Raw genomic sequence first — 16,668 nt, 5'->3', positions numbered from 1 at the left:
CAACATTCTTCCTTTTTGTGTCTTTTTGGATACCTTTCCAACTGAGTTTGAGATTTTTGTTATAAACATCACACTCAAATTAGAATATATAAGGTGAATCCTAAGGATTCTAGAATCTGAGTTTATTATCCTATCCCAATCGTCTGGGAATTTCATCGTTGTTTTACTAGCAGAGGATCTGTTTCCATAAAGTGGTGTGGGTCTGCAGATGTCATTCTTTTACCGGCTGACAAAAACTGAATTAGGAACGAGACACATTTTCATGTCACATATTATAAAATAAAATAGTATAAAAAAAATACGGTAACACACTTTTTTATATTTATGTATACAGGTAAAATGTTCATAAAAAATAAATTGTTGTATTTAAAAAAATAAAAAAGGATAAAAAAATTAGTATCAAGTGAACATAAAAAATGTTTGTCAAATACTTATTTTTCTAGTATTAAATTAACATAAAAAATACGTGTGTATTAAAATATTATTATTATTATTATTATTTTAATGAGTTAAATATGTTTTTGACGATTTTAGTTTTAGTCCCTCTTTTAAACTAAGGTACAATTTAGTCCTTCAACTGTAGAAAACTCTGATTTTAATCCTTTTTATCAATTTTTTTAAACTTTATTTGTGGTTTCAAACGCGTTTCTAAGTTAATATTGAAGCAAAAATGTGTCAAACAGTGTAAACAATCCAAATGCTATAATGAAACATGCTTGAAACAATAAATAAAGTTAAAAAAATTTGGTAAAAAAGACTAAAATCAGAGTTTTCTAAAAGACTAAATTATACCTTAGTTTGAAAGAGAGACTAAAATCAAAATTGTCCCAAAATATGGAACTAAAAACATATTTAACTTATTTTAATTACAGCAAAGTTTTGTTTTATGCTCAAACTAATCGATATCCTGATGTCACCTTAGGCGCATTTGATGCATTATTAAAAGATGGAAAGAAGTTCAAATTATCGGTAATGAAGATGCAAACAATCCTTTGTTAGACTATGTATACTATAGAAAATGTTTTTCTAATTGATGTTGTTATTTATTGACAATTTTTCTATTTAGGAATAGTTGAAATATTTTTTAAAATAAGAAAATTAAAATTTAATACATTTGAATTATTTTATTTTATTTTATTAACACGGTTATAAATTTTAAAAATTTAAAATAAAAGTAATTAATATTTAACATATTCAATTTTTCTGGAACGGTAAAATATCAGTTATGATGGAATCTGAATGGACTGAGATGAGACGAGTCTTTAAGATTTGGGCTGAATTGAGTATTTTCTTTTTAAGATAAATCCTCGAAAATAATATCCATATCTTTCAATTCGTTTATTTGCTGCATTATTTTTACTTAGAAATTTATAATTTATTTATTTGCAGCATTATTTTTACTTCAAAAGAAATACAAGATATAATGTCATTAAAATTTTAGAATTTTTTTTTATATTATTATTTTTAGTTAGCTTTCGGAAGAGTAACCTCTCGCAGGTGAGGGTGGAGATTAAATAATAATAAAAAGTTTACTCAATTTTTTTTTTCAATGAATTAGAAGTTTTGTAAGATAGATTGATTCGATTCATAAGTTTATAGCAATAAAATTGAAGTTCTTCCGTATTTTACTAAATATTTATTCAGATTTAAAAATAAAAATATTAATTTATATAATTAATTAAATATGAAAACCATTCAAATATTATTAAACATTATTTTACTATTAAATAATTAAAATTATCAAGTTAAAATTTACGTAATTAATAAACGTACTAAATAAAATAGGTCTAATTTAGGATTGAGTGAGTTGTATAATAGTATATACTTTTCTAAAGTCAAGTTAAATTGACTTACGAGTCTGAGCCAATGTTATGGTTTTATTTTAATAATTTTTATAAATGTTAGACAAATTTATGGAATATTATATATGGATTAACTAACGTGAATTTGTTATAATTTAGTTGTGTTTGTGAATTTGAGTCCTACCCATTCCATGCGTATTAAATATTTGGAGGAACGCGATTTTCATAGAGAAACGTATTTTAATGTTGTGTATAATCTGTATAATATAACATTTCATAAAATTAATTATTTTCCCAAAAGCAGTTCCAATATATGAATTAAATGTTTGGTTATGAATTTGATCAGATTTTATTTTTTATAACTAATTCTTTTATTCAGATGCTTATTTATAAATAACTTTAAATATGTTATTCATGAAAAAAAAGTGTTTCTTAATAGAATAAAGTCTTTTATAACAATAATTGCTTTTAAATTATTTCAAAATAATAAATATATTTTAATCTTTTAACACACCTTTTCGGTTAAGAGAGCAAGGAAGATATTCACCAGATAAATAATAGTATATACTACAATTCCATTCTCTAATCCTTAACATTTTTTTTTTCTGGACTCCATGTCATAAATCAAAGATTAAATTTTTTGGTCTAATCCAGAATACTATAATTTGTAGATTAATTTATTGTTTAAATAGAATTTTATTGTTAAACTAGCGTTCTTGTATAGTGTAGTTGCACGATTGAAGGTTACGAAGTGACAGAAATGGAGAGTGTTGCTTTTATAAGAAATTATCAAATCACACAACCATTCCATACTATGAATGGGAAATCACGCGTGATTAAAAATAAAGTTAATTCACAACATAAAAGTGGAAAAAGCTCTCTTTAATAGGGTGACAATCAAAAATTCATTTTCACTATTAATTTGATATAAAATTATTGTCTCATATTTTTTATTAGGAAAGTATAAAATTTTTATCGTCTCATCTTCCTTAACGGGTATATTGATATTTTTTTCTATTATTCAAATCATTAATTAAATAATGTTTTATAAAATAGAAAAATCATATAAAAAAACATAATATTATATAATATTCAATATAAAAATAATATATATATATATATATATATATATAGTTTGTAGGATCCCAAAAATTATAATATTTAATTATAAATAGAACAATTACACATTTAATATATAATAAATCAGTTGACAAAAAGGAAATATAAAATTATTATATTCATTAAATAACTATAAATAAAATTTTATATACAAACTATCTAAACAAAACTATATATAAAGTATATATGATTAAAGATACTACAAGTTTCTATCTTTATTTAACACTTATTATAAAGAAAGCTCATCACCTTTTATTCACACTAATGAGAATCATAGTCAATAAATAGAAACAAAAGAACATAAAAAAACAAGCAAGGATAAGCTAGATGCAAAAGCAATTCATCATTAACATAAATTATTTTATAATTAAATCAACTGTAATAAAGTCAAACCAAACATCTTAACATATAATGACTTAGACTGGATTGTCCAGACTTAGAATGAATGTCAGACTAAACTATGGTCGGTTGTGCACTTGTGGTGATCTCGATTGTTTTGCAAAGCCATTAATACCCTCACAAGGTTAGTCTTACCGCCTAATAGACCATACTGAAAAGCACCTAAACTAAGACCTCATGTTATTCTCACCATATGTGTTAATCTTCTCTACTTGAGAATGAAAAACCATTAAAGTTTCAAGATAACCTCCAAGACTGAGCTACCTACATTCGTTCTAATAAAACTTGAAACCACACTAAGAAATTCGACCTTGAAACCAATTTTCCCAACCTTGAAACCATTTGAAACCATTCACATATTCCATCACTTTCACATTGCATACCAACATTTAAAATCACTAATCATACTTCAAAGAACCATAAATAACCCAACAAGTTATTGAAAAACACCTAAAACATCAGTATATACACACAGGATGGCGCTCAGGTGCCTTAGAACTGGTGCTCAGCGCCTAAAAATAGTAAGTTGGCGCTCAAGCGCCCAAGGCTCGAAAACAAAGAGTTGATGCCCAGACAGTGGCGCTCAGTGCAATGACAGATACAAGCTCTAAAAATAGTTCTACAACAATTACCACAATTTCATTTAATTTAGCTTATCATGCCTAGAGATACTAAATTCAAACCACAAACATAATTTAAAACAAGGTCCAACTTCCCTTACCTTAAATGATACCAAACTCTACGAACACCCCTATTACTTCCCGCACAAGGAACTTCTAAAAATACCTAAAATTCACCAAATTGAAAGCGAAAAGAGTCCTTAGGACATCGCTTTATCAAAGAACTAAAGAAGAAGCGTATTAGCTACATGTGAGAAATGATTCTTGGACAGAATCCCACACCGAAAATGAATTGAAATAAGAGTAGAAACTTACTTACTCCATTCAAAAAATTTATCGGATAGATAGGTAGACTTCGTTGTTGTGTTCGATTAAGCACTTCCTGATCAAAGAGATAATTCAGGAATTAAAACTCTTAAAGATATGATAGAGAGTTCAAGACAATAATGTTTTAAGTAATGAAACGAATTTAAGAAATTTTATTTATATTATAAACTTATTTTAAAATATAATACTCGATCTCATTATTTTAAAACATTTATCTAATTCTAATACTCTATTTTTTATATTCTTATATATATATATATATATATTAATACCAAGGTCAAGTTGATCACGTCGTTCCCGCAAAATGACTGGTTATTCATATTTTGTTAGCTTTTATCATGACTGTACACACATAGTCCACCACACGACACACCCAAGAAAGACAGTCAAATGTAACGCACTTTCGGTATATTTCTATAAATTTTGCTTTCAAAATTCTCCTACTCCCACAATGCACACGACTCAATCCTCAAACTGCAACCTTAGCATGTTACCAAAATTTTCATATTATTTTTGACAATTTTTTCACAATGCATATATATGTTTTTAGATTTCCCTTTTCACATAGTTAAACAAAAGAATATTAGTAAACTTTTTTAAGTTTTAATTACATTTCTTAACTTTGACACTTCATAGATAAGCTGAAATTAGTTTTGAGACAATTATTTTATCATATTTAATTAATTAAAAACTACAAAGGATAAAAGGAAACAAGGCTTGTAGAAGACAGAGACTGAATACTATACTATTGCAGACACCCTATTTTCTTCACAAGGAACTTGTCGTGTCAACTATGCAGTTTCCTGTTTTCCATGTCTTCAAAGCTGTTAGATTTTTTATATGAGAGATACATTATGACACTACATCATCTTGGCACTTAGAGCAATTGTTAACTATGAGATAGGTCTACGGAAGTTCTCTACTCCATTAACGAATACCAAAACCAAAAGTAGCAGACATTTTGGACTTGTACCAAACTATAGTGAAAGGGACAAGGATAGTGGCCATGCCACTCTCCACAAAAGCAAAGCTAGTGAGTGTGTGTGTTTTTTTCCTATAAATGGCTGTAGTTGCAACTAAATGTCACAAGCAATTCTAATAATTTCTCCTGTTGTCAACTTATGGAGTCATTTGCCTCTAATAAGCTTCCTTTTCTTTCACTGTTTTGGCTTGTGTTCCTCAGTCCTCTAGTGTGCTGTCAACTTTACTATAACTTCTATGACTCAACTTGTCCAAACCTCACCGGAATTGTTCGATACAACGTGTTGTCAGCTATGGCCAAGGACGCAAGGATTGCTGCTTCTCTCTTACGCCTTCATTTTCATGATTGTTTCGTTCTTGTAAATAACTCGTCTCAGTTTTAGTTGGCAAATCTAATAACAAACCATATTTTTACGTTGCATTCAAATTGACTACGTGTGCTGTTTCTTTCTTTTTCGTCATGCAGGGATGTGATGCATCGGTGCTGCTAGATGACACGGATACTCTAAAGGGGGAGAAAAATGCACTGCCTAATAAAAACTCACTCAGAGGATTTGAACTGATTGACACAATCAAGGCCAACTTGGAAAAGGCTTGTCCTTCCACTGTGTCATGTGCTGATATACTAACTCTAGCAGCAAGAGAAGCTGTTTATCTTGTAAGACACCAAATTTTCACTGTTTCGAATAAACCATACTAAAAAATACGCACTACTGATAACTAGCTATCTGGTAAATTTTCCAGAGCAGAGGTCCATTTTGGTCTGTGCCTCTTGGACGTAGAGATGGTACGACAGCAAGTGAGAGCGAGGCAAATAACTTGCCATCACCCTTTGAACCTTTAGAAAACATTACGGCCAAGTTTATATCAAAGGGTCTTGAAAAGAAGGATGTAGCAATACTCTCAGGTTTGTCTCCTTCAAAATTTGATCAGTACACAAAGAAAAAGTTAAATAAAAATCCTGACTTCATATTTTGAGTTAGAATGTTCATGTTTATATATGTAATGAATGCAGGTGCACACACTTTTGGATTTGCTCAATGCTTCACGTTCAAGCCGAGGCTCTTCGACTTTGGTGGGTCTGGTAAATCTGATCCAGCACTAGATGAGTCAGTTGTAGAGAGTTTAAAAAAAGTGTGTCCAAACCAAGCTGATTCTGACACCAATTTGGCTCCCTTGGATCCCGTGACTACTAACACATTTGACAACAGTTACTACAAAAACATTGTGAACAAGTCGGGTTTACTTCAGTCGGACCAGGCTCTTTTGGGTGACACTGCAACTGCTTCATTGGTCAACAACTATAGCAAGTGGCCTATTCTGTTCTTTAGAGACTTTGCTGTTTCTATAGAGAAAATGGGACGCTTAGGTGCCCTTACAGGACAACAAGGCCAAATAAGGGCAAACTGTAGGGCTGTCAACTAAATAACTCTTATTTCTGTTCAAATTTAAGTAATGTATGCAACTTTCAAAAAATAAAAGAAAAATATGTGCAGTTTGTTACAATTTATGGTTCAGATATACCAATTAATAAACAATAAACCAGTTTCCAAATAGTAAAGCAGAAGCGTACATGAAGACATTAGTCTCTTATCAATCTGAATTAGACGATGATCTTCTCTTTATAAAGCACTTTTAGTTCCCTTTAGATTTTCTCTTTTGATGGGAATAAAAAGCAAGAAACAGAAATGAATCCTTGTGTTCACAGATGAGGACTAACCTCTTGACGATTAATATTTTTTAGTTTCAATAATTACAATTTGACCCCTTTAACGAATTATAATTAATTACACAATATACATTTCATGAAAAATATACCTTTATCTATCTTAATTAGATCACTTTATAAAATTGGCTATTAAAATATAATAATCTTAACATACTTAATAATTGTTATATTAATATATATAATTGACTCCAAATTGCTAACACAGTTAGTTTATATATCTAAAGATGTACTACTAATGAATGATAAATAAACAGTGTAAAAAATGACCTATATAAAATTATAATAACACATCCAGATTATCGCAATGGAAGCAAAAACCAGAATAAAATATTACCTCATGTAATTACAGCTTAAAATCGTTTTGTTTTCTAAATCTTCATTCACTCCATATTGGATGATTGTCTTAGTGATTAAAACAAGTACAACCGAAAGTGTCACTATATTTAAAATATTGCTAACACATAAATGTCATAACTTCGAAAAATATAAGGAAATTTACTAAATAATATAAGCAGTGAGAAATTGAGTAATTGTGTCCATTTTTATACTGAAATGGTAATATGATGATAACCTAGGACAGTTAGACAGAAATGAACAAAGGAAATAGAACACCATGCGAAAACATGTTATCATAGATATAAAATTAAGACTAGCAAACAGTTAAGTTGGAAATGAGTCATGTATGGTACAAGAAAATTTATATTTTCATATTCAAAGCATATGGTTTCAATTGGGTAGTGGTCTGAGTACAATATGTATTTTATACTATTTACAGCAATTGGCCTTAGTGGCATGTAATGGAGCACGTACTTTGACTTTGTCCTTTCTTTCAACGGCAAATTCTACTTAAATCTCCTTGTTTTTTTCTTGCATATATGAATATAAAAAATTTCATTTTTTATTTTTAAATTGTGCAATTTAATAGTAGAAAATTACTTTCAAATTACAACGTGAAAAAGCATATTTTATAAGTATTTTTAACTTTTTAGATTATACAATTTGAAATTTATTTTCTTTCCAAAAAAAAAATACTTCTACAATTTTAGAATTTTTTTCGCTTCAAAATTGTGTTGTCCAGAATCTTTTTTAGAAAAAAAAAATATAATTTTAAATTGGCAAACCTAAATTTTTTTGTCTACATGAGGATGAACACAAAAAATGGAGGTGCAACAAGAATTTGCCTTTTTTTATTCTAAAGACGAGCATATTAGAGAAAACTTAGCTGGGCCGGCAAGCTCATTCAATCTTTCAGATTACAACATCACACACAGGAGAGTCATCGGGCGATATGATAAATTGAGAATATCATCTTCTTTAATAATTTTTACAAGACAAATAGTTTAGTGGTTTTTTTAAATTAAAAAATATAAAGACAGTTAGTAATTTGTTGGGTTTGAAATTATCTGCAGTATTATTTTTTCTTTCGCTCTAAAGTTAAATTTGTAGTTTATATATTTTCTTTCTTAGTTTATATATTTTTTATTTTCTGAGGCTGATTTATGGGAAGCATGAATACTGAGAAAGAACTGATATTTGTTGCAACTTTCTTTCAGGGTAATGAAGAAAATGACTGTGGAACAATGTAATGAATGAGTGACAGGGTTGTGGTTTTAATATATTATGTGCATCTTAAGTCATATCACATCACTACAGATCATCTTCATCTTTTCATTTCTGTCATTTTCAAAAAGTTGTTCGTTTTTTGGATGGGAGCAGTTTTTCACACTTTATTCCCTCCAATTTGAATTTGATGAAGAAACTACACTTTTTTTTTACTCATCTCCAAAACTTGGCGCCCGATTCCTTCGGCATAATCAACATAAAACACAAGTCAACAAAAAATCAAGTGCAGAAAATAACATAATCATACTAATGGACATAATTTCAGCAATAACTATGACAAAATATTAATGTCTCTGTATATTTATCTATACACAGACATTAATGATTCTATTGAAAGAAAAACTCCAAATATTCTTAACTACGTTCGTTTCTTTCTTTCCTGTCCCAACATTTCTGAAGTGATTATCAGAAGGTAACTTGTCACTTTTAAATTTCAAAGACAAGAAAATAATAATTGAATGAGTTCCTGTAAATGACGCTGTGTTACTTCATCTTTAATTAATCACTCTCTTCATTATAGTAAATATGAACCTCTTCAGAATTGTTACTTTTGGAAAAACATGTTCTAATAATAATATAATAATAATAATAGTGTTTTGATTTGTGAGATTGATATTATTAGTCTTTTTAAGTTCCATTCTTACAATTTTTTTTGTCGTGGTCATTGTTTATTCTTCGTTTCGTTTGGTTGTAATAAGAGATTACGTGTAAAATTATTCTAATATGAAAATTGTAACATCCCAATAAATTTATAACAAAAGCTAAAATCCATTTTAGGAATTATCATGAATAATAATAAAGAAAAGTGAGAAATAAGCATAAAGATAGAGAAGAAAATATGAAATATTATATGGAATTAAAAACTGTACAATAAACAAAATGTTTGATTACAATTTACAGGGCTAGACCGAACGGTCTTAATACAGTTCATGACTGAACGGTATTACAAAAGGGTATCTAGACCGAATAGTCTTACAAAATACTTAGCCGAACGGTCATATATACTAGGTAACAATAAAATAAAATATAACTAAGGACCCGACGGTCCTGAACAACTCTCCGGCATAGCGTCTATAGGTTGCTCGGCCCGCAGGGCATCCTCCAAAGTATCTTCAAAGTCGCCCTCTGCTCACATCCAAAAGGATGATCATTGTAGTGAAGAGAAATAACCGAACGGTTAATGGACAAGGCAGGAAACAAGGGTAAGCTTATGTAAATTTAATTAATCATTTTCACATACGTTTAAAACCTACAAATAATTCATATACATCAAGATTTCAAGCATGCTATCATAATCCAAGTATATCATTCAAAAAAGTGAACAGTAAACATACACATGACTGACCACTATTGACACTTTCCGGACGGTATGAACCATGTAGCTCGCCGCTCTCTGCACCCGGGTGGACCTGGCTAGGATACACTCAACAGACTGCCACCCGAGGTTAGTCCAGTGGAACCACCTCGATATAGAGATACGAAGCTAAAGGACCTCCTGTCATTCTCATGCATGAGTTACCCTTCTCTACCTGAGAAGGCATAATCACGGAATATCAAGATAGAGCAGAACCTGAGTCTGACCATAGTCATACTCTACCAATCAATTTTTAAATCATGAGATATTCCTCCCTGGAACACTCTTAAAATCATAGTAAATTCATTCTTTCTCGTTTCGTACCATCCAACCCCAATTATCTTATTCAGAACAAAAATTTCTTTATATATAGATAATATTGTAAACAAGTGACCGAACAGTGATAGGAGACTGAGTATCAAAAGAGTTCAACAAGTGACTGAGCGGTCAAAGACCTTATAAGAGACCGAATATAAATAGGGGTTCCATTAGGTGACCGATCGGTCTGATAAAGAAGAACACCGAGCGTTATTTGAAGCTAATGAATATGAATAATGCATAAGAAAGAACGAATGGTCATCGACTAGTTGACCTTTAAGAAATATCGAACACTTTATAATTTGAGCCAAATGCTTTAGAATAACAGAAGTTCTCTTCAATAATGTGAGTGCTAGTACAAGACTGAACACTCTGTGAGGAAATTAAGTATCAATATAAGACCGAGCACCTTCAAACAATAATATTAAAAACTGAGTATTTAAAAGATCAGGTACTGGTATAAGACCAAGCACTAAATTAGTCAAAGGCTAGTATATGACCGAGCTCTTCAAGACCGAGCACTCAACTATGAATATTATATGTGTAAGACCGAACGCTATTCTAAGAAAAGACAATTAATACATAACCAAGTACTCAGTCTATGACCGAGCACGTCAAGGACCGAACGCTCTTAAGTAAGTATTTTATTCTAAATGACCAACTAAGCTGAGTATTCAAGTTTCAATATAATTGGTACGAGACCGATCGTTTTAGGGGAAACCAAACGGTCCTAATGACCCTTCAATTACAAAATCAAATTTTCTCTAAGTTATATAACCTTATAAACTATTTCATATCAATATCAAACATGCATTTCTCAACAGCAAGATCATACAATCATATTCAATTTTCACATCATACCATCAACAATCATATACTCGTATAATCATGCATATAGAAATCTTCATAATCAAATTTATAAGCTTCCCTTACCTCTAACTCCAACTAGTTCTTCTAAGTCTTTAAACAAATACTCCCAGAGCTTCAAGATTCCAAAGTGCTCCAAACAAAATTCTGATCGGTGCAATTGGAAGGTCTTAACACCAGGATGATTTAATCTAAAAGGAGTAAGGTGGTCGGAGGAGGAGAAAGGGTTAGAAATCTAGAGAGAAGATGGAGGTTTCTAGAGAGAAAGAGGAGGAAAAATGGATTTCTGGAGGTAAAAGACAAAGAGGTTGCATGCAGAAGTTGTGTCATTTTCGAAAATTCAACTTTAAATATGGCCACCCAAACAGGTCGTTCGGTCCACTCACAGCATGTCACTTGTCTTCCACTATCTAGAGGCTCTCATTCTCTCTTCCGCCGCATGGATTATGGTGGCGATGAATTAATTGCACTGCACACCTTGTCTCCCACTAGTCTAGGGAATCCAGAGGGCGTGACACGTGGCTTCCACTAAAGGGAAACATTAAATGGGGCGTGACAAAAATCAACAAAGAATTTTTAACAATATATACCTATTAAATATACTTAACTTACCGTTTCAAACCTTTGTTTATAAATTTTTGAATGAATTTTAATTTAACACTAACCTAATTACGATTTAACTGATATTAATCGTGTTTTGACTTAAATTAATTATTATTAATATTAATTTTTGTTTAAAATGAACTGTTTGAATTATGATATTAGAAATATTTTTGATTAGTGAGACTATCCAATTCTAAATAGATTGGACAATCATAATATAAAGAAGGATAATAATACTTTGACAACATTTTAACATCATCTAGGTGTCATTCTATGATTGATAAAATTACTCCAGAATCAGTAATAATAATCATAAACACTAACATAGACCAATCACAAAATAATACGATAGTGTTAAAATGTTGTTAAAATATTATTATCCTATAAAGAATAATAGTAATATAAAGAATAATAGTAAGCTATTTGTAACATAAGGTTTGTCACGTTATTTTGTGTGCTTTAAACGAAAATTAAATTGCAGATAAACATTTAACGTACGTGGGGAGCTGAATTATGTTGGAGGCTTAGTGAGTGGGCAGCAAGAACATAATGAATCTTCAACAACCCTTCCCACCAGGTTCCATTCAAAACCAAAGCAACTAACACAATAATCATTATCTATTTTTAGCATACACATTTCTTATCATTAAATTTTATATATTACAGCAACGAGATACAATACTGACCACTACTGTATTCATTTGTCATGATAAAAAAAAAATTTAATTCAATCTTGACCATGTTCAATAAAATTTACACTTTCACATAAAATCAAAACACATAAATTATATATATATATATAACTAAATATTAATAAACGATTTCATAATCATTTAATAGTAGGTAAAAGAGTAAATCAAATAAATATCGAAATTTGTTATGATAGATTTTAAAAATTTTATATAGTATAAGACGATGACGGAAGCATTTAGGAGATGGTGGCATCTTACATTATTTTTAGTTGCATTTGGTATTATGTACAAAAAGTATGGCAATGGTTGAATGGATTATACTATTTGGCATTTATATGGAAAAGGTGATTCATTCCACAGAATTTCAGATTGAGACGAAAAGAAAGGTATAAACATCATTCTGATGTTAAGTTACATCATGAATGAATCAGCGCGCTTTCTGTGGTAGTTATCAATTGTTTTTGCTCCTATATAATAATTTTATTTTTGTCACGTTTACACTCTTTTTGATACAGTGCATATATTTGGTTTAGGAAAAAGTTTCTTTAACAACTTTTTTTTGATATTTTTTGATAAGGCATACGTGATAGTTTGTAATTGGTCCATTTTAAATATTATTTTAAAATAAATTAAAACAGACCAATAGAACTGTGACACGTGTCCAGTTATAAAAAAGTTATTAAAAAAAAGTCATTGTCTTTTGGTTTATAGTATTTTTTATACAATATTTTACACAATAGAGGATAATGCACATGAGATGGGGATGAATCCATATGTACTTTTTTTGTTTGGTTCGTGTGATTAAAAAAAAGAAAATACTTAATATAAAATCTTAAGAAATGAGTTAAGTTTAATTAATCTTATAACAAATAATTTGTAACATAAGATTTTACTTTATTTTTAATTTAAAATATTTTTAAATTTAGTTCAATAAGTATTTAAAAAAATGGTATAAAATACTTTTTAAACCAAAGCACCCGATAAAATCTTCTTTACAAATAATATATCATAGCATAACATAATATTGTTTGGTAAAAATAAATAAAAAGGAGGTTTGGTATATCCTCAACGTTATATAGACTACAAAATAATTAAAAACTTTGTTTCTTCTCTACTTTTAACAGTAGATTATCAATTTATTATTGTGTATTATATAGGTTTCTAAATAATTGTATAATACTAAATAAAAGGTAATGACAAAATTATCATGCCACTGTTTATGGATAAAATTGGTAAGAGATATTTGGTACTTCGAGATATTTTAATAACTTTTTAAAAACGAATGGATGTGATCTTATGTAGGTATTTATTATTTACAAAAGTTAAATTTTTTATTAAATTAAAATTAAAATTCATTTATATTTTATTATGTTAAATTTAATTAAAATTATATTTTATTTAACATTTTGTAATTTTATTTTAAAATTTTATAAAATATATTTTTTAAAATATTTATGGTATTCATTACACTTATAAGTTTTAAAACACTCACAAATATCTTTTATATGGGTATTTGACAATTAACATACCATGGATGAATTGGTTTTGTTTTTTTTTTCTTCCAGTAACAGATAAAAATTATTAGTATATGATCCAATTCGTTATTATTTCTAACAATAATATATAATTATTATTAGAATTTTGAATTTTATTTTATTATTTAATAATAAGTTAACATTGTTTGGCTAAAATTAAGGTTAATGGAAGAAATTATATTTTTATGGAAGAATATTATATTTATATTAAATTAAGGTTAATGGAATAAAATTAAGTTAAGATTTCGAATGGAAGAATATTATATTTTTAAAATTAAGGTTAATTTTCAAAATTTATTAAATGGAGATAAACGATCAAATATTAAAAATTTAAAATAATTTCAAAATAATTAAATTTAAGTTTTGAAAAGTGGTTGAAATATTAAAAAAAAAGAATTTATCAATCTCTATTAATTTAAGCAATTTATCAATGAAAAATGTATAAGATTTTTTGTAAGTATTACTTAAATCTTAAGACGTCATGATCTTAATCACTATTCAACTCGCCTAAATATTTTATCAAAAGTAAAATAAAAAATCACAAATTTATTTTTCTATGGTCTTTGTCAGAAATTTTTATTGTTTTAACCTATATCTAATGATTAGAATTATTAAAAAAAGTAACAACTAAATATGGAATAGGATGCATAAAAAACAGGAAACGTGGTATTGTTGCGCATACAAATGAAAATAGAAAGCATTGATCCTGTCGCTAATTCCAGTCATTTGACATTAATAGGAAGTTTTTAAATACATGTCCTTTTGCTCCTTTCTTTACCAAGCTAAAATTATGTTTGGAATATGATAATTTACATCTCAGCATATAAATTTCGGGTGTAGTGTTGAGATCACTACAAAACATTTCTTTTTATTTTTTTCGAGGTAAATTAAAGAATCTAAGCATTATCAAAATTCTAAATCATCTGGTTATATCTCATAAAAGTATTTTGATGTTTAAGTTAGTGATTAATTTTTCTAAGTTAGTTTAAGTAATTCTGAATATTCTTAATCAAAATTCTCTTTTTTTAAAGCTCTAAATCGAGGGTTGATGAAGTTAAATTGGTTGAGATCTTAAAAGAGAATCAAAAAGTAATAGGTTGACACATCTATGATTTGAAATGTATAAATCCAACTTATTATATACATAAGATTATGGTTGAAAAGGATTTTAAGCCCATAGCACTAGGAGATTGAATCCAACAATAAAACTATAACTTTCAATGTGGTAGAAGCAATGAAACATCTTAGAGATAAAGACGGTTGTTTTAGGGTGGGAGTTTTGGATAATGTGGTGGAAACAATTAAAGGTCAATTGTACATGAAAATATCCTTTAGAGTGTATATTGGTTGATACTTGTGAGGAATTAACTTTAGATAAGGAATTTGAAGTTGAGGAGGTTTTACAACTTTTAAAAAAATTGAAAGAAGAAAAATCTACTCATGTGAAAGTGGAGAAATTGGACAAGGCTAACTTGGATTATTATGGTAAAATGGAATTGAAAATGCTTCCTGATCATCTCAAGTAGGTGTTTTTAGAGGAAGATTCTAAGAAATCTGTCATTATAAGCAGTTCTCTATCAAGGATCACAATAAAATCTTAAACTCGAAATAAATACAATCATCTACCTATTTACATTTGTCCTCTATTTATAGATTTTAATATAGGCTTATGATTGATGAAATACTAATCATGATCCAATCGTGATTTATTACCCATTACCAATAATCTTGATTAGAGTAATGTTTTAGGAATCTTTATTACTGGAGTTCGTTTGTCCAATCTTTTATCTCCATAACCATTAATAAACATTTACTTATTTTTATTGCATGACGTATAGTGATGTTGATTACAATCTATTATAATCGATCACTCTTTCTTAATAATTTTATCAAATCAGTCTAATAATCATATAATACAATACACAATAAATATATATATATATATATTTAAATAAAATATTTTCTAAATCAAAGTTTTGAATATACAATACCAAAATAAATAACTTCGTCACCAAGTTAATATTATTTAGTAGGTGGTGTAAAATTTACTATTTCTACAGCAACTATTTTTAAGTCAAATGAGTTTTGTTTCTTAATTAGTTAAAAGGATAAAAGTATTTACATTAATTATTTATAAAAATCGAAAACCCCGGATAATAGACTAATATTTTAATATTTTACATAATTTTACAAATAAGGATGTAGTGTTTTTTCTTTTCCCACAAATACTAATTATTACTAAAGAAATTAAATACATAATCTCTTGCATCTCCATTCCAAATCTTTTAAATCAATTTTACATCTTCCAATTACTAATGTAAGTTAAACCTATATCATTTTTTTTTTTCACCTTCTCTTCTAATTTTTACCATTAAATAAACTGTATAGTTTATGTAGGGAACGTGATAGATATATACTGAACAAACCACTGTACATTGTACAGACGTAGGGTAAATAAGACCACAAGTACACTTCGATTTTACGCGTTTTTATTTCTTTTGCATTGGAATATAACTTTCTAGTGGTAACTAAACTCTATTATTTAAAATATATATATATATATATATATATATATATATTTTTTTTTTTTACACATATAAATTATTTATATTTATTTAACTTTATCTTATTTATTTTTTATTTTCTTATTTTTTGAAAAATACAAAAAAAATATTTTTTTCTTCTTATTCCATGTGTAA

At 28.3% G+C, this 16,668-nt stretch overlaps 1 protein-coding gene across 1 annotated transcript; it reads left to right on the top strand.

The window, feature by feature from the left end:
* The first annotated feature begins 5,370 nt into the window (after positions 1-5,370).
* On the top strand, positions 5,371-6,796 carry LOC106777170 (peroxidase 10). The gene is made up of 4 exons (XM_014664708.2): positions 5,371-5,607; positions 5,715-5,906; positions 5,993-6,155; positions 6,264-6,796. Exons 1-4 carry the CDS (start codon positions 5,389-5,391, stop codon positions 6,671-6,673), a joined length of 984 nt encoding a protein of 327 aa, XP_014520194.1. The 5' UTR covers positions 5,371-5,388; the 3' UTR covers positions 6,674-6,796.
* Positions 6,797-16,668: the final 9,872 nt, after the last annotated feature.

Source organism: Vigna radiata, chromosome 11, assembly GCF_000741045.1.
Source record: "Vigna radiata var. radiata cultivar VC1973A chromosome 11, Vradiata_ver6, whole genome shotgun sequence".
Lineage (NCBI taxonomy): Eukaryota > Viridiplantae > Streptophyta > Magnoliopsida > Fabales > Fabaceae > Vigna > Vigna radiata.
The sequence above is the reverse complement of the archived record's forward strand: the minus strand, read 5'-3'. Positions and strand labels throughout refer to the sequence as shown.

Coding starts and splice junctions, on each gene's coding strand:
- LOC106777170 (XM_014664708.2), top strand. CDS start 5,389: ATGGAGTCATTTGCCTCTAATAAGCTTCCTTTTCTTTCACTGTTTTGG. Junction 5,608..5,714: donor TTCATGATTGTTTCGTTCTT/GTAAATAACTCG, acceptor TTCGTCATGCAG/GGATGTGATGCATCGGTGCT. Junction 5,907..5,992: donor CAAGAGAAGCTGTTTATCTT/GTAAGACACCAA, acceptor TAAATTTTCCAG/AGCAGAGGTCCATTTTGGTC.